This window comes from Hippopotamus amphibius, chromosome 15 (assembly GCF_030028045.1).
Source record: "Hippopotamus amphibius kiboko isolate mHipAmp2 chromosome 15, mHipAmp2.hap2, whole genome shotgun sequence".
NCBI classification, from domain to species: Eukaryota; Metazoa; Chordata; class Mammalia; order Artiodactyla; family Hippopotamidae; genus Hippopotamus; species Hippopotamus amphibius.
The window spans coordinates 44,110,516-44,128,961 of record NC_080200.1 but is presented as its reverse complement, the minus strand read 5'-3'; the positions used below and the strand labels follow the sequence as shown (position 1 = coordinate 44,128,961).

Genomic DNA, 18,446 nt, shown 5'->3' with positions numbered 1-18,446 from the left:
TACAACAAACCCACCCCTGCCTTCCGACCACATCCTCCCCAGGGACAATGTCTCCTCCCCCGGCCTTTCAGACACTCTTTTATCCACCGAACTGTCATTTCTGTGGCACCTGCTGCATCAGCACAGCGAACGCAGGCGTGAGCACAAGGCCAACCTCCCCAGAGCACACAGGGGTCTGACTACAGCACAGGCAATAACAGTGACTGTGTGCAGTGCTACACTGGGGGCGGGAGCGGGGTGCAGGCCACGACAGGAACGTGCAGAAACACCTAACCGCATTCGGAGAGGGTCAGAAAACACTGCTACCCTCAGGAAGTGTCATTTAGACTGAGACCTGAAAATCCGCAGAAATGAGTTCCGGGCCAAACGACCAACACCATCTGGCTGCTCTTTCTCATCTCCTTTCTGGGCAGGGTCCTCTTTTCTTCTCCCAGGACCTCTGTTCCTTGGAGAATCTCTCCAACCAAATATGCTGATGACCCTCTGCCCCTCCAATGTACCTTTCCTCCAGATGTCTCTTCAGAGCTCCAGATCTGGACCCCAGCACCCTCCTGGCCACCTGCACTGTAATGTCCCTCAGATTCCCCAAATGCACATTTCCAGGTCAGCTCGTCGCCTCCCCCGCCCCTCACGGAACCTGCTGTGCTCCTCCAGCCTCTGGCCCGGCGGTCCCCTCAGCAGTCATTCTCAGCCCTCACCCACCCCTCACAATCCCCTCTGCTCCGCTCTCTTCACAGCTCCAGGGCCCGCCCACGCCTCTCCTTTCCGGCGGCTGCTCTTACTTCCGGTCCCCAGCCTGCACCATGCGCACTCCCGTGATCAGTCTCGCGGCCTCCATCCAGCCCCCGGTGCACCCCCTGGGCGCCCCCAATCCACTCTCCCCAGTCCTGCCCACCCACCTCCCTGTCCAATCCACTGTCCATACAGCTCAAGTCCTCTGCAAAGTCTTCTTGCGTTACAATAGTCCCTTGCCCCAATCAATGGGGCAAACTGGGGGCTGAGGCTGTACTTTATGTATTTTTAGCCTCAACTCCTAGCATACTCCTAGACAGCAGACTGCCAACAAAGGTCCACTGAAAGCACACATTATAAAAACATACAAAGAGACAAATAATTCTTGATCCTGGTAAGATTCTTTAATCCTTAACATACTTCTTGAGAGACAGCTCTAATTCAAATTTACTCTATTCAAAATTACTAATGTTGTGAATCACTATTGTAAACCTGTAACTTATATAATATTGTACATCAACTATACTTCCAAATTATAAAATTTTGAAAAAATTTTTTTAAAAATAAATAAATAGGACTTCTTAGGTGGCGCGGTGGTTAAGAATCCACCTGCCAACACAGGGGACATGGGTTCGAGCCCTGCTCTAGGAAGATTCCACATGCCGCGGAGCAACTAAGCCCATGTGCCACAACTATTGAGCCTGCGCTCTAGAGCCTATGTGCTGCAACTACTGAAGCCCACGCACCCGGAGCCCGTGCTCCACAACAGAAGCCACTACAATGAGGAACCCGCGCACCACACTGAAGAGTAGCCCCCGCTCGCAGCAACTAGAGAAAGCCCGTGTGCAGCAACGAAGACTCAATGCAGCCAATAAATAAATAAGTAAATTTATAAAGAAAATTAAAATGCCTTTTAAAAAACAAATACATAAATAAAAATTACTACTTAAGTATGTGATGAGTGCCAGGTATTACTGATCTCTCCTCACACCTCTTCCTTAGCTGGCTTCCTGAAACACTTTCTGGTCTCATTGATAGGGCAGGGGCATAGTCAAAAATCAGAAGCCTTATCACTAAGGACAGAATCTAGGCACTAAGCAAATCTATCAGTTGTCCAGGTCTCGGAAGCTAGAGAAATCAAAACAGGATTTGCTTCCTGGAGCCGATTCCCAAGGCTGCTGGTTCCCTGCTCCCAGGCAGAGGCCTCCACTCTCTTCCGAGCCAGCCTGACCAGGGACCAACGTTGCCACTGATCACAGCTCAACTCTACTAACCGTACACCGCCTTGGCAGCTGGATACAAGCAACAACTACTCTGACGATAAAGCAAGACAGCAGCACCTGAAGCCCAGGAACAGACATGCAGTAAGAGGCAAAGTAGCCATCTCTGTCTGGACGCAAGGTTACAGACCACAGACAAAGCGGGGTGGGGGGGGGGGGATTGTTAGGGACCTAGTCTTTAAGGATTCTGCTGTTTACTTATCATGCAAATCAGTTCTCAGCCATGATAAATGTTCATTTCACTGAGTGAGTTGGGAATTCTCAAGGGCATTTCAGACTAGGCATCTACTAACCACAAAAATATATGTCTAACTTAAACACGTAAACATATAATTTGCTGGAGGTTTTACTATGTCCTCTTTCACATGTCCTATGTCATTTATTTTGACAACCATCTGGTAAGGAATTTTCATCCCCACTTTACAGCTAAGGCCAATGAAGCTCCAAGAGGGTCAAGAACGTGCCTGGGCTCACAGGGTTAAACACAGGGGTGAAGCCAGAACTCAGCACTTCTGATACCAAGTTTAATCCTTCTGATTCTTAAACTGTGTTTTTGTAAAAGCTTTATTAAGACATAACTCACAGGGAACTCTCCTGCACTGTTGGTGGGAATGTAAGTTGGTACAGCCACTATGGAAAACAGTTTGGAGGTTCCTTAAAAAACTACAAATAGAACTACCATATGATCCAGTAATCCCACTCCTGGGCATATGCCCAAAGAAAACCATAATCCCAAAAGAAACATGTACCATAATGTTTATTACAGCACTATTTACAATAGCCAGGACATGGAAGCAACCTAAATGTCCATCAACAAACGAATGGATAAAGAAGATGTGGCATATATATACAATGGAATATTACTCAGCTATAAAAAGGGATGAGATGGAGCTATATGTAATGAGGTGGACAGGCCTACAGTCTGTCATACAGAGTGAAGTAAGTCAGAAAGAGAAAGACAAATATTGTATGCTAACTCACATATACGGAATCTGAAAATGGTACTGATGAACTCAGTGACAAGAACGAGGATGCAGATGCAGAGAATGGACTGGAGAACTCGAGGTTTGGGAGGGGGCGGGGGGTGAAGGGGAAGCTGAGACGAAGCGAGAGAGTAGCACAGACATATATATACTACCAACTGTAAAGCAGATAGCTAGTGGGAAGTTGTTGTATAACAAAGGGAGTTCAACTCGAGGATGGAAGATGCCTTAGAGGACTGGGACGGGGAGGGTGGGGGGGACTCGAGGTCGGGGGGAGTCAAGGGAGGGAGGGAATACGGGGATATGTGTATAAACACAGATGATTGAACTTGGTGTACCCCCTCAAAAATAATAAATAAAATTTAAAAAAAAAAGACATAACTCACATACCATACAATTCACCCATTTAAAGTATACAAAGCAACAGTGTCTACCAGTGTACTCACAGAGTTGTACAGCCACCGCCAGAATCAATTTCAGAACATGTTCATGAGCCCCAAAGGTACCTGTACCATTAGCAGTCACTCCCCATTCTCCCTATAGCACCCCCCCACCCCTAGGCAGCCAATCTTAAACTTTTTTCTACGAAATAATACCATCAAGTGTCCCTTCAACTGTAACACGTCTCCAGCACAGGGAAATAGACAACAACCCCTGATAGCACCCTCACCCCAACAGCTGAGCCATCCTTACTCGTGTGTCATTCTAAATCCTTTTTCTCACATTTAGATCCACTGCTTTTTTCCCCTTGTCTCAGAGTTGTTTTAAGATGTTTTTTTAAAGTGAACCGTTTTTAAAGTCTTAATTGAATTTGTTACAATATTGCTTCTGTTTTATGTTTTTTGGTTTTTTGGCAGTGAGGCATGTGGGATCTTAGCTCCGCCACCAGGGATCAAACCTGCACCCCCTGCACTGGAAGGCTAAGTCTTAACCACTGGACCACCAGGGAAGTCCCACAGATTTTTTTTTTTTTTTTTGGAAGGAAGAAAGTAACTGCTTATCAAGATCCAAACTAAAGTCCTCACCTGTTTTGACAGCTCATCACTTATTGAACAGCAGTGGAAGGATTACTCATGCTTCTGAAGAAGAATCCCTCTCACCAGGCACTCCCCAGGCCTTTAAATAATCCAAAGACTTTATCACACTCTCCCTAATAAGAAACTCGAGCTGGAGAGGAAATGTTAAGACCCGCATAGCAGTGTAAGCCTCAGAACCCTCAGATCTGACCTCACCAAAGAGCTGGCTTGATTCCCACAGAGGGTGTGCTCAGCCCCTGGAATGGGAGCTGCCCGAGGAAACAAAGGGCAGCTGGAGACACACTGTGGGGAACAGCTGGGCTTCAGGTGTCCATGCAGGTCACTGGTTTACCACAGTAAACACCACAGTGACAGCGAAAAGGAATATGTGTAGGCAAAGCACCTCATGGCAAAGCAGACTCTTGGGGCACAAAGACCAAGAGCAGATTCAGTGATCACACTGAAGTTCCTCACGTGGGTCTCCACCTCAGTTCCCCCAACTCACTCTGCAGAAGAAATAAAAACGACCTCTGAGTGACGCTCCCACCAGCTGCTTTCTGAGGCCCCCTCCAGGGATGGCCCTGGGCCACCGCCCGTTCAGCCCTCTCTGAAGCCACCGTGATCTCCACAAGGCCACACCGAGTGGCCGGCACTGGAGCCCTGCCCTCAAGGAACTTACAAGTTCTGTTGGGGAAATAAGAGCCACAGCCACAGAGCAATTATACACAAAGAAGTAGAGAATAAACACGCAAAGGCATCACCAAAACCCACACAAAGAAGTAGGGAATAAACACTCAAAGGCATCACCAAAACCCAGAGCTACGGACTGCCTGTATCACGGACAAAGAGAAAGGAGGATGACAGTTACGAGGAGAGAGTTGAGAATGCAAAGATGCTGAAGTAGCAAGAGCCTTCGGTGCTGCCTGGTCTGGGGCTTTTCTCACTGTACCTCTCACACCCTCCGTCTTCTGGTCTTGCTCTATTTTGGGGCTTCCTCTATGATTTCATTTGAAACAGCAGTTCTCAACAGGGGCTGAAGGAAGAGATCACAGTTAACTGAAAAAAGTGCAGGCTCCTACTGCAGTCCCCCCCCCACACACACCCTTCCCCGCCCCTCGGGCGTATCTGAATCTCTAAAGCAGGACTTTGGATAGGGTGTTTCTCAACACGTCAGAAGCAGGCAGAATCTCGGGTGAGCTGGAAACTGTGAAGATTTGGACCCGTGGAAGGGGCAGGGGGCATGGAGGGCTCTTAAATAGGAAAGTGACACCTTAAGGCTGCGTGCAAAAGGAGCCTGGCCGTGACGGGAGGGGTGTGTTGGAGAGGGGGATGCAGAAGGGAGCAGCAGCAGGTGGAGAGACCAGGTAAGCAGCTGTGCTCGGTGGTTCTGGGCACAAGAGGAGATGCTAGCAGGAAGAGTAGCGATGGCGATGAAGACAGACCACCACAGAGGCCCCCCTCAAAGAGCACCCTGGGGACAGTGACTGGTTTGGACTACACGTGACTGGGGAAAAGAGGGGACGCTGGTAGCAGCGGGGAAGGAGGGAAGCAGAGCTGAATGGGAAGTACAAGCCCAGGACCTCACATGCTGCCCAAACCCCAGTTCCTCCTGGAAGCTCTTGAGACGAGGAAAGATACTGTAACAGGAGGACAGAGAGGGAATCCCTGAAACAACTCACTGAAAAGGAAAACTGCCGGAGAGGAGATGCAAAGGGTGCCTGCTGCGGGTGTGGCAAGGTTTGACAAGAGGGACGGCACCCCTGGTTCCGGACACAAGCCTCTGAGAGTGCAAAGAACGATGCTTGAAGGGTACGCAGGTCTTGCCACTGTCGGGACCTGCGCTGGTGGCCCAAGAGACAAACACAAGCACGAAGACACACAGCTCCAGCTTCTGGGTAAAGAGTAACAGCAACTACAGCAGTTGACATTTCAAAAGTGTTTACGACATTCCAAGTTGTATTGAGTTAGCAACTTTCCATGGATTGCCTCACTTAAAACTAACAACACTCGTATGAGCCAGATACTATCACTTTTTTTTTTCTTGGCCCTGTAGCCCGGCTTGCGGGATCTTAGTTTCCTAATGAAGGGAACTAAGGGATTGAGCCCGGGCCCAAGGCAGTGAAAGCACCGAAACCTAACCACTGGACGACCAGGGAATTCCCTAGATACTATTACTTTTATTCCCATCTCACAGATCGGGAAACTGAGGCTCAGAGAAGTTACATACCCAGCCTAAATCCACACAACAAGCAGCAAAGCTCTAATTCCAAAGCCATGCTCCTAACCCTCACATGGCACTCAGAGTGAAGACGGCAGTGCTGGAATGTGTACAGGCACTAGGAGAAAGGTGTCGGGGGCAGTCGTGGGGCTGTCAGAGTCTCTGCCTGAAGTCCACTGATGGGACCAACAGCAGCTGCAGAAACACATGGTGCGGCCTTCCATGCGTCCCCTCCTCGTCCCCCTCCAGAGCTGCTATGTAAATACTAGGTCAGCTGAGGAGCTGGCAAGGAGCTAAAAGCCTTGGGGCAGTAGCTTTTCCACGATCTTGGAGCAAGAGGAACTGGGGCAAATGAGAAGCTGCCTACAGGCTCACCAAGAGCCAGACTGACCTGTAAAGCAGCATCCATGGAAAGCAGGGAACGAGCCGCACGTCCCAGCGGTGCCCCCGGATTTTACTCTTCAGGACCTGCCGCACGTGCACCCCCACGTGCACCTTATATAAGGGAAGAGCACAGACGGTCCAACCACCTGGTCCCCACGCAACGATGAGCCTTTCGAGTTGCTCTTGTATCCTCCTCCTCCTCCTCCCCACAGCGGAGCCCACGTCAACGCTGCCCTTTCCACGTCCCACAAGCCTTCTAATGAGGCCAGGTGCTGCCAAGGGGCCGCAGCGGGCCCTCCTCTGTGCCCAAGAGCATCATGTGCTCACGCCTCAGCAACAGGCAGCACCTACCTCCGCACGGCACGGCCATCTGTCGACTTGCCATCTCTCCAGCACAATGAGAGTCTCCTGAGTGCACGGACTGCTATGTTTTTTTCATTCCTAATTCTAACACAGTGCTTAGCAAATGGTAGTTACACACTTAATAAGTCTTCCAATTCAAGTTATTGTTAATAATAAAAGCATCTAGCAGTTTCTGGGTGTCTGCCACATGTCAGGTCCCAAGCTGGGTGTACATGGTATTTCTTCTCATGCTCAAAATAAGCCGGCTGGGGAGGTGGGCATCCAACGTTACAGGTGAGAAAAGGAAGGCTCAGAAAGGTGATGTCACACTGAGAAGCAGATCTCAAGGGATTAAAGCAAAACAAAAATTCAATTTTATGTATGGAGAAAAGGTAGGGAACACACTGAGATTTTTCATCCAAAAAACTGGGATCATTCCCTTCAAATATATTCTCAGGAATCTTAAAAAAACTCTCTCAGCAAAAACAAAAGCAAGAAACCCCAGCAGCTCAGGACCACTGCCTGAAACAGGGGTTGGCAATCTGTCACAAGGGAAAGAGAGGCTTCAAAATATTTCTCTACTGTAGCCAGCGCTTTCATACATAAGCCCTGCTTTTCTCATGGCTGAAGCCACTCTCTCCCCACAGAGCAAACAAATGAGGACTTAGATGCTCCCTTGGAAAGGCTGCCCACCAGCCACATCCACAAGGAATGACGAAGGGGCACAGGAGGAAAAAGCACTTACATATAAAATCAAAACAGCAGAGTGTGGCAACCACCTTTGAGCAGGTAAAGAGAATTATTACTCCCAGAGGTAATCTGATTTTATTTACTTGTATATTAAGTAAATCATTGACCAGATGTGATAAATGGACAAAATCCGGCCTATGATGGAGAGACTCAGAAATGAGGGAAGAGGAAAAATAAATCCACAGAATGAATCTAGCAAAATGTCAAAGGCCAAATGTTAACGATGAAAAAAGTCAACTACTAAATGTTCTCATTAGGTTGGAATTTTAAATATAATCAAATCATTCTCAAACGTATAAAGGAACAAAGAAAAGAGAAAAAGAAACTTCCAGAGATAGTGAAAAATACTCTAAGAAAGAGTTACCACACTGAACTTTCCTGGCATGAGACCATGGCAACGACTGCAACAACTAAATATTCCACTTTCATTAATGCCTTAGCTGGGAAAGATCTCCCTATTCCAAGGTTGACGACTAAGCACTTCCTGAAACCATCCAGGTGGCTCCTAAGCAACAGTAACAAGGAAAGCCCACACCTTCTGAAGGCTACCCAGGCGCCAAGCACTCTGCTGAGGGCTTTGTGTGCAAAATCACATTTCAGAGTCATACATGTTCCCATACACCTATCGGATAAGATGGCTATTATTATTCCCTCCTCGGGTAGAAATACCACCGAGGCTTAAAGGACTCACCTCACGCACAGCTAGCAAGGGAGGGCGAGGACAAGTGCTGCCTTCCTTGGAGGGCCACACCCCAGCTATGCAAAGGGGACTAGAGGAAGGGGGAGGCCCTGCCGCCCTTCCAGCCCTCGGACAGCTTGGCTCCTTCCTGGAGCCCCTCCCCGTCTCTACCTCCTCTCTTCTTCCTTCCAAAGCAGCAGAAGATTAGACGTTAGAAGAATTCTTTTATTCCAATTCAATTCTACCTCCTAATCTACCTCAAGAGGTTTACTGTAAATGATTCATTCAACTGCAAACCCAGGGTTCTCCTTGTTATCTCAAACAAAGCACATGAGAAGTCACAAGCCTAACTTGATGAGAGCGTAACGGAAGGAGACTCCCTGCTGGAAAAACGACTGGAAGTTTCTGCCCTGCTGACACGAGTCAGCAGTGCCACCTTCAAACACAACCCACAGGGCAGGCTATAAATTTTTACACATATTATGATTGCAACTGTATGAGACACAGACAAAGCCTAGACAGAGTAAAAAACGGAAATAGTGGCTTTGGTTAGGGTAGCATAATTAAGGGTAGTTTTCTTTTTCTAACTTCCAAAGTCTGCAACATTGTCTTTATCATAAACATAAGGTAAACATCTTTTACAGTGATAAAAAAATTTCTGACCCCCCCCCCCCCCAAAACTGAGTTCTCTCTAAAGCATGCTGTGTCATAGGACGGTTTCACGTGGAAGTAGTCAAAGGATGTCAAACATTCTGTTGAGGATGTTCAGAGAAGGATCTAGAACTTTAAATTTCTAAGCATGGGTGCCCCACAGCCTAAGATTTTGACAGCAGTGCTGGTTTTAACTCCAGAGACGGAAGCAGGGTGCAGAAGAGAGGCTAGCTAAGTCGAGGGCTGTCCACTGGCAGCTGTTTGACGGGCTGCAGGAAGTGTGGCTTGACAATAGCCTCATGACATCCTCTGGTGCTCTATCTGCAGAAGCTGTGTGGTGCTGGAGGGGACCCAGGGAGATGCCGCAGGAAGCACAGGCAGGACAAAAAAGCGGAAGCTTTGGACAGATCATCAGGCTAATGCCACAGCTAAGAAAGTGTTCGTTTTAGGAAGAACTTTTAAAGTCCTTTAATCACTTTTGATGACCTCTAAGCTCAAGGAGAAAATTCTGCCATTAAAAAATTAGTTTGGAAAGGAGAAAAAGTTATAGTCTTAAAGTAATGGGTCTAGGGACTTCCCTGGGTGGCGCAGTGGTTAAGAATCCACCTGCCAATGCAGGGGACACGGGTTAGAGCTCTGGTCCAGGAAGATCCCACATGCTGCAGAGCAACTAAGCCCGTGCGCCACAACTACTGTGCCCGCGTGCTGCAACTACTGAAGCCCATGCGCCTAGAACCCGTGCTCCGCAACAAGAGAAGCCATAGCAATGAGAAGCCCAGGTCTAGATTTTGCTTTAAAAGGGATTTTTTATTGCTGGGCCTGAGGAAGAAGGTCTGTTTTAGGATAAGCCAGTCTCTTCTTGTCATCGATCCATTAGTCATCAAAGTTAGTAGTCCAACATGTAGTGTTCCACCAAAAATAGTCTCAATCATTTCATCTGGATCCCTAATATCTAGAATAGTTCCAGCTACTAGCAGGTGCTGAATAGATATCTGTTGAACAAATTAACTGTATCTCCAACAAGCCCCGTATCTGCTCATGGATCAACTAACAAAAGCCAAGAAAAAAACTGCTGCTAGAGAATGGGAATGAGAAAGCACTCCAGCGCGCAAACACCAGGCATGCCCATAAGCACGTTTCACTAATGCTATTCCCTGCACTCACAAGTAGAGGGATAAGAGACTGGCCCTGGAGTCAGATGGCCCTAGTTTAAATCCTGGCACCAACTCTTGCCAGCTGTGACCGTGAGTAAGGTACTTCACCTCTCACTTTCCACATCTAGATACAAAAAAGAGAGGCGATGGTAGTACCCACCACGTTAGATGGATGAGTAGAGGCGACGGTAGTACCCACCGCGTAAGACGGGTGAGTAGAGGCAATGGTAGTACCCACCACGTTAGACGGATGAGTGGAGGCGATGGTAGTACCCACCGCGTAAGACGGGTGAGTGGAGGCGATGGTAGTACCCACCGCGTATGACGGATGAGGATGAAAATGAGAAAAGCAGTTTCTGGGACACAGAAGCTCCTAATGAATATCAGTAAGTTCTTGGTTTTTTTATTCTGATATATACCCGCAGCCCCATCTCTGGGAAGAATACAGCATCATGGGCTCACTTCTCCCCACCAAAAGAAATGGCCTTATATGAGGCAGAGGCTATCAAATGCACTCTTTTCCCTGAGCGATCAATGAAAAGAAAAAAATCAGCTGTTAAATTTGGATTTTTTGGACCCCTCTCAAGCTTCATGCCTCTTCTTGCCTTCTCTCCCCGCATCTATATAAAACCTTTCCTAACTCCTGTGGGTCTGGCTTAGCCGCAGGCACTGCCGGCCTCCGGAGACAGCTCTTAACCCTGCTCTGCAGTAACACTGTACCTCTGGGCAGGACAATTAACACCACGGGGCCTCATTTCCACACTGACATAACAGACGAAGGGTTCAGGGGTGGAGCGAATCATCTTTAAATTCTCTCCCAAGTCTAAAATTCCACAACTAAGTAATTAATAACTATTATTAGTGCATTCAAGTCAAACACTGACCTAAACTCAACCAGAAAGTACATCTTAACCATATTTGGAATACTAACAAACATGGGCACAAGCACAGCAGGCTCTAAAAGCCTAATTTTTCCTGGTCTTAGCTTCGGAGAACAACACATGAGCACCCTGAGGCTCCCTTATCACAATGGAAGCGGCTCGTACTAAATTAGAACTTTCTCTTGGGATCACCTAACGGTCCTTTATTCACAAGCTGCCAGGTACAGACACTAAGCCTTTCTAACCACTATGAATTACCAAACCATTGCTTACATTTCCAAGCTAACTGAGCAGAGAACGGACAGTTTTAAAGAATCAGAATTGTCATTCCGCACCAGAGAAGGTGGCTAACTAGAAAACCACTTAAAAACCACACTACTCAGGCTTCCCTGGTGGCGCAGTGGTTAAGAATCCACTTACTAATGCAGGGGACACGGGTTCGAGCCCTGGTCTGGGAAGATTCCACATGCTGCGAAGCAACTAAGCCTGTGTGCCACAACTACTGAGCCCACACACTGCAACTACTAAAGCCCGCGCACCTACGTGCTCCACAACAAGAGAAGCCACCTCAATAAGAAGCCTGCGCACTGCAATGAAGAGTAGTCCCCACCCTCCACAACTAGAGAAAGCCCTCGCGCAGCAACGAAGACCCAATGCAGCCAATAAATAGATAAATAAAAATATAAAAAATCAAAATCACACTACTCTCTTGGGCTCTCTGTGCTAACATCTCCCCAACACACTGTCTTGTTTCTACTGAGGAAAAGCAGCCTGATTTAAAACGAAGTTATAGGTTAACAATTGACATGAAAAGACATTTACAGTATACATTTCTAGTGAAACATGCAGATTACAAAATAACGTGACCGGCAATATTGATCTCGTTTTGGTAACAAACATATGCATACATTTACAAACATATCTGATAGGATACACTCCAAGTCATGAATAAGCTTATAATTTTTCTGTAAGAAAATTTTTTGTTTACCTATATCATCTTATTTCTCTACAATGAACACTTACAACTTCTGAAATAATAATAATTCAAACAGGTGTTTCATTTCATAAGAAAAGTGGATCTGGTACCCAAACTATAACCAAACGCCTCCTGAAGCAGAGCTCGGAATCCAGGGCTCCCCTGCAGAGGCACCTGTGCCTGGGGCTAAGCTGGGGTGGAGGTGCTGAAAAGTTTTTAAGTACCAGCCATCGGGTACCACCAAGATAAGCTCGGCTCTCTCCCTCTGGTTCACCGAAGCTTCCAGAATCATCAGCTTCCCATTTACGCAATTTACTGATTTGCAACCCTCTTGGCAGAGTTTACAAAACATGACCACATATCCTAAATTACAGTTCAGGATTTTAACTTTCACATTCATTGATTTAAGAAAATCAATGACAGGAGAGCCAAGTTACTGTGGCAGAGGTCCAATTTGGACAGGTGAAGTTAACTCCTACCCCTCATTTTAAGCTGTCCAATGCCAATCTTTTCTGATCACAAGAAAAAAAAAAAAAAAGCCATCATGTTTAAAAGCACCATCTTCAAATACTTTCTCCAGTTAAGCCTTCTGTTTTTAATAGAAAGTGCTGACTCTCGATAGCCTCTTTGGCATACAGAATGCAGCTGTTGTCAAATCTTCTGAGATCTGATCAGCCAAGAACAAGTTCATCACCAGGCACAGGTACCATAAGGCACTTTACATTGTGAAGGCTGTTCTGGCAGCTTAGTGATCTACCAGCAAAAAGGTGTGTGAGAAAGTGCAATTTCCCAGCTAACAAAAGCAAAGAGCATACAAAGAAATAAGTGATAGGAAAACATACATGAAAAGCAGTAAAGATGAGGGCAGTATGAGAGAAAGAAACAGAAACAGCAGAATAACATTCAGAACAATGTTCTGAAGGACTCCTCCTATTAAGGGAGCCAAGAGAAGGTTACCAGACCCAGTGCTCTCAGAGGCACACAGGCTACACCTCAAAGCTGCTCACATGCATTTCCAATAATGTAATAGCTAGCAAAAGCTATACTGTACTAAACAACAAATTGCTCCCTTACTCCCTCATTCTCTTATCTTCTAAAAGCCATCTACGATTTAGTTCAGAGCCTTATCCCCTGTTACGACATACTTTTAGAGACAGATTTCGACAAAGAAGCATAGTGTCTACACAGCATTATTTTACTGCGAGAAAACAAAACTGCCAACTATAAGGATCTGAAAAATGTGACCACTCCAGGCTTATTTTGGAGGCGAACCACTCCCCTTCCCTAATTATCTTTCAAAGGAAATATATCAGGAGCTGTGGGCAAAGAGGGAAAACATGTCTAATTACAACATGTGCACTTGGTGGATAAAAAATTTGAACATTCTTGAACTCTGGCCACATTTCAGAAGACTTTCCACTTGTAGTTTAATCTCACTAAAAAGACAAGGTTGAAAGATCAGCTGTATTTCAACCAGGGCTCAATCAAAAAAGACACAAAGAGAAACTAACCACATTACTTATCCTTGATACTATAAGGGGAGCTAGATGAAAATTCAAGATGACCCTGTCGCCTTATCAAGCACTTACAGAGGAAGTGGTTTTTATTTAAAAAATAGGACTAAAAATAAGACCCATTTCAAGAGTATCTCCACTGGAAAAGAGACACGCATTTGAATTTAAAGATACATATGCAAAAGCTTCAGGCCGCAGGTGGTCTTCCAGAAGCAGTCCCTGATCAAGACCTTTCATCCACTGACAACATGCCTTTGCTTTACAGAAGTGGGAAGACAGCCCAAGAGTTTGCCAGTGCTTCTGCGTGCTGCTGTTTGTTTAAAAGCGCTGAGAGAGGAGCACGAAAAAACCTTCAGAAATCCAAAATGAAAATGCAACTAATTAGGCATTTGGATTGGGAGCTATTGCTCAAGAAGCCCTCAGCAAGACCTGCAAGTTGTAACCTCCTTAACCTCCTCTCCTAGGACTGTCCCCCTCCCCCACTGGATTCTGCAGGGCTGGTTTCCTTGATGGCCCTCAACACTCCAGACTCTTCCTGCATGACTCTACCCTCGGATCTCAAGCATCCTTCAAGTCTTTGCTCAAATGCCACTGCGCAAGGAGGAAACGAAGGTCCTTGCTTTTCCTGTGATACTTTTCAACTTCTAACATACCACATAATTTACTTATACCTGTTTTATTCATTGTTTATTCCTCTCTCCCTCAGATAAGCTCGGGGAGAACAGGGATCTCTGTTTTGTTCACTGATGGATACCCCCAAGCAGTTCAGAACAGTGCCTCGCACTGAGTAGGAGCTCAAAAACATTTCCTGAATGAATGAATGAACTTGACAGTAAAACTCCAAGAGGAAAGCAAGGGGGGCGGAGGGAGAACGTGGTCGAAAGGGTAATGGTGAGGGGGTGAAGTGAAAGGGGGAAGAAGCGGCAGAGGGGAATTCATAAGGAAGAGACAGAGACTGACTGAGGCCAGGACCGACCCACACTTTCTCCCGGCAGTGCTGATGCGAAGCGGGAGGCAGTGCGCGGTATCGCGCCAGCGGCATCAAATAGCACTCTCAGAAGCAAGCAGCTGAGATAAGCAAGCTCTACAGCCTCACTGAGAAATTCCAAGGGCAGGGCAGACCCGCCCGGACGGCAGGCTCTGGGCAGGTTCCCAGGAGGGTGCAGACACCCCAGCCCGCCCCCTCCCACGGCGCCCCAAACCCCAGCTCCCCTCCACGGCGGCCAGGAGCGCGCCGGGCCGCCGCACCGTCCCGGTTCGGGCCCCTCCACCCGGTCGCCAGCGAGCCGGGCCCTGCACTCGAGCACCTGCCCGCCCGCGTCGGGGATCCCCACCCGGGCCCGCGGGGAGGCCCGCGCGCCCCTAGGGGCCTCACCCGGCTCGGCCCCCCTCCGGCACCGGGACAGGAAGCGCCCGCGGCCCTCCCGGGGGCGGGGAAGGGGCTGCCGGCGCCCCTCGCCCCAGCCGCTCCAGCCCGACGCCTCCCCGTCCCCCACCGCACCCGCGCGCGGCGCCCCCTCACCTCCGGGCGCACGTAAGACACGAAGGAGGGCTTGGGCGCCTTGGTGCCGCCACCACCGCCGACTACCCCTTTCCCCAGCATCCCGCCGCCCTGGGAAGCAGCGACGCGCGGGAGCAGAGGCGGCCGCTCGCAGCGGCCACCAGCACTGGCGGCCGGGGCTCCGCCCATCCCAGGGCCGCGGCGGCCGCGGCGCCGCCCGCATCCGGCTCAGCCGCTGACACCGCTCGCCCCGCCCAGGCCCGGGGGCCCCACCCCCTCCGCGCGCAGGCCCAAGCCGTCAGGCCCCACCACCGGCTGCCGGAGGCCACGCCCCCTCCGCTTGCCACAGAAGGGTCTGACTGGCGGATACGCGCCTTCCGAAACAGGCTCCGTCCCACCCTCTTGCTGCAAAGCCCGCCCCCGTGCGTTCTCTGATTGGCCAGAGGGCTCTGCCCGGCGAGCCCCACACCAAGCCCCTTCTTGAATGAACCTGAACCTATGTCTCCTCTGACCAATCCAGAGAGCGTTCTCTTCCGGACTCCCCGGCGATTGGATAGCAAGAATGTCGCCGTCGCCCAGTGATCCTGCGGTCACTAACTTGTGAGCATTTGGTTCGCTGCAGCCGTCCTCTTCTCTTTCCTTGCCGTTTTGGAATAAAACTCTGAAAGTGTAGTGTATCGAATCTCATAGAGATTCGATATTTCAAGTGCAGACAAAAATGAGACAAACTAAGTGCTAGGCACTTATGAATAGGTTTGAAGGTTTGATCATCAAAGGCCTTGTCGATCTCACTTTTCCAAACTTTTTTGTTTTTAATCTTTGTGTTTCTAACAGAATATCAAAAGCTCTTAAGAGATTTCTTTTACCCACCCTCCCAAGTTATCGATAAAACCCTCATTTTTAGTGACGTTGGCAAAGAAAATTCATTTACATTAGACATTGGCGCCAAGCGTTGTGTTAGACACAGATGAATAAGACAGGACCAAGCCCTCAAAAAACTCAGGCTAGTGGAAAAAACTAATAATAAATATTTGCAGTTAATTTTCTCGGTGTCAGACACTGGTTAGCACTAGTCTCATCAGTGGTTAATGCTGGACTTCCCTGGTGGTGCAGTGGTTGAGAATCCGCCTGCCAATGCAGGGGACACGGGTTCAATCCCTGCTCCAGGAAGATCCCACGTGCTGCGGAGAACTAAGCCCTTACCACAACTATAAGCCGTCGCTAGAGCCAGTGAGTCACATGTGCTGCAACTACTGAAACCCATGCACCTAGAGCCCTGTGCTCCACAGCAAGAGAAGCGACAGTAATAAAGAACCCTTGCACCACAATGAAGAGTTAGCCCCCGCTCTCCACAACTGGAGAAAGCCGGGATGCAGCAACGAAGGCCCGACACAGCCGATAAATTAATTTTTTTTTTAAGTGCTTTGTCAATGTTAAAAATGTCATACAAATAAAAGTTATTTTAAAAAAAATGGCTAATGCTCTTTACCCTTCTTCATCTCCATGACCATCCCCGTCCCCACCCCGCCCCAAAGCCACTCCAAATAAACATAAAATCTAAGGGAAAATGAATGTGCTTACTTTTGCAAACATAGGTGAGGACAAGTCCTGTGGCTCCATTTCAACCAAATTGTCATCCTTCAGCCCATCCATTACAGCAGTGCTGGAGCCACCTGACTTGCATTATCCCAGTTCTAAAGTGGAAGAGCAGATGCAAGTAATTTGCCCCAGACCCACAGCAGAGCTGGGATTCCAACCCAGGTGCGTCTGCTTCCAAAGCCCAAGATCTGAACGTTATAATTACACAAATTAGGAAGGAGCACAATAAATGAGTGGTCAATTCTATTTGCAAAGGCCAAGTCAGGCTTCATAAAGGAAGACACTTCTTAGGGTGGTATCAGGAATGAAGTTATTTGTGGGAACTAGTAGTATCACTTTATATTTCACAGCAGTTTTTACTTTTCAAAGTGAAATGGCAGGGCAGATTTTTACAGTCTGAACAAATTTTTACTTTCTGACTTTTCAATTTCCCATGACCTTCCACCATGACAGCATAGGTGCCTGTGGCCACAGCTTGCTTCTTGGATATGCAACTAGTGCGATCACACAGGGCCTGCATTTAGAAGGGTCTGGGGTTTAATGTTCTGCGATTGCAGGCTTCAAATTCTGAATCATTTTATCTTTTTTTTTTTTAGCTCTTTATTGGCGTATAATTGCTTTACCCTGTTGTGCCAGCTTTTGCTGTACAACAAAATGAATCAGCTGTATGTATACGTATATCCCCATATCCCCTCCCTCCCGAGACTGCCTCCCACCCTCCCTATCCCAGCCCTCTAAGTCATCACCCATGATCGAGTTGATCTCCCTGCGCTATGCAGCAACTTCCCACTAGGTATCTATTTTACATTTGGTAGTGTATATATATCAATGCTACTCTCTCACTTCGTCCCAGCTTCCCCTTCGCCCCCCAGAGTCATTTTATCTTTAGATCTGTGTTAGTGAAGTTTGATGGGATGATGGAACAAGCCCAGGGTTCTTGAAGCCTCAGCTCCTGCGCGGTCCTCTCAGGTGGCCACTATGCCCTGGCACCCTGGCCCTTCCCAGCCAAACCTAAGCCTGGCTGCTGACCTCTGTCGGGGCAACAACCGGGCCTCATCGTAGGTGGGGAAGTAGTGAGCGGGAAGTCTTGTGTTCTGCCATCACCAGCCACCCTCCCCCCACGGGTGCCTGGGCACTGACAGAGTGATGATCAGGGTCAGGCACAGTCCCCCAACCCCTGCCCGTGTCTCTGGGTGGGGTAAGCAGCCATCACTACCCTAGGCTGACAGCTCCATGGCAACTGGCTTGGGCCTCTCAACCACTCCCCTCTAGCTACCGCATGTGGCCAGGCACCAAGGACCCAATCCCCTGGAAGTCAGGACCCCATCCCTACCCTCTGTGTGGGAAGGGAAATTGACTTCCCTGTCTTGGGCCAGGACCCCACATCTTTGTTTTGCACTGGCCCTGACGATGCCTTTTATCATCTGTGTCCTTGGGCAAGTTTCTTCATCTCTCTGTGCCTCTGCTTCTGTCTAGGATGATAATTGTGGGAAGACATTCGGGAACCTTTTTGAAACCTTGAAAATGTTGAAGTATGTGGGCCGAGCGATGGGATTCAGAATGTCCTGCTTGAGCAGTGGAGGAGCTGAGGGTGCGGGGCGTGGAGACTAATATCACCCTGTTTGGTCCTGAAGGATGGCTGGTTAGCCAAAGACGGGTAAGATTCCTCAGAGGAGGAACAACCTAAGACAGGCACAGCCGCAGAGGGGCCAACAGGGGTGGTGCATAGAGCCTTCCTTATATCATCGTGTTTGGCCCTGGAGGATGACTGGTTAGCCAGAGACGG

At 48.3% G+C, this 18,446-nt stretch overlaps 1 protein-coding gene across 1 annotated transcript in view; it reads right to left on the bottom strand.

Moving 5' to 3' along the window:
• The window catches only part of MTMR12 (myotubularin related protein 12), a 64,070-nt gene extending 48,804 nt beyond the window's left edge, over window positions 1–15,266 (bottom strand). Inside the window, exon 1 of the mRNA XM_057709641.1 lies at window positions 15,083–15,266. Within this exon, the coding sequence (XP_057565624.1) occupies window positions 15,083–15,250 (168 nt within the window). The 5' untranslated portion in view covers window positions 15,251–15,266. The remainder of the gene's footprint in view (window positions 1–15,082) is intronic.
• Window positions 15,267–18,446: the final 3,180 nt, after the last annotated feature.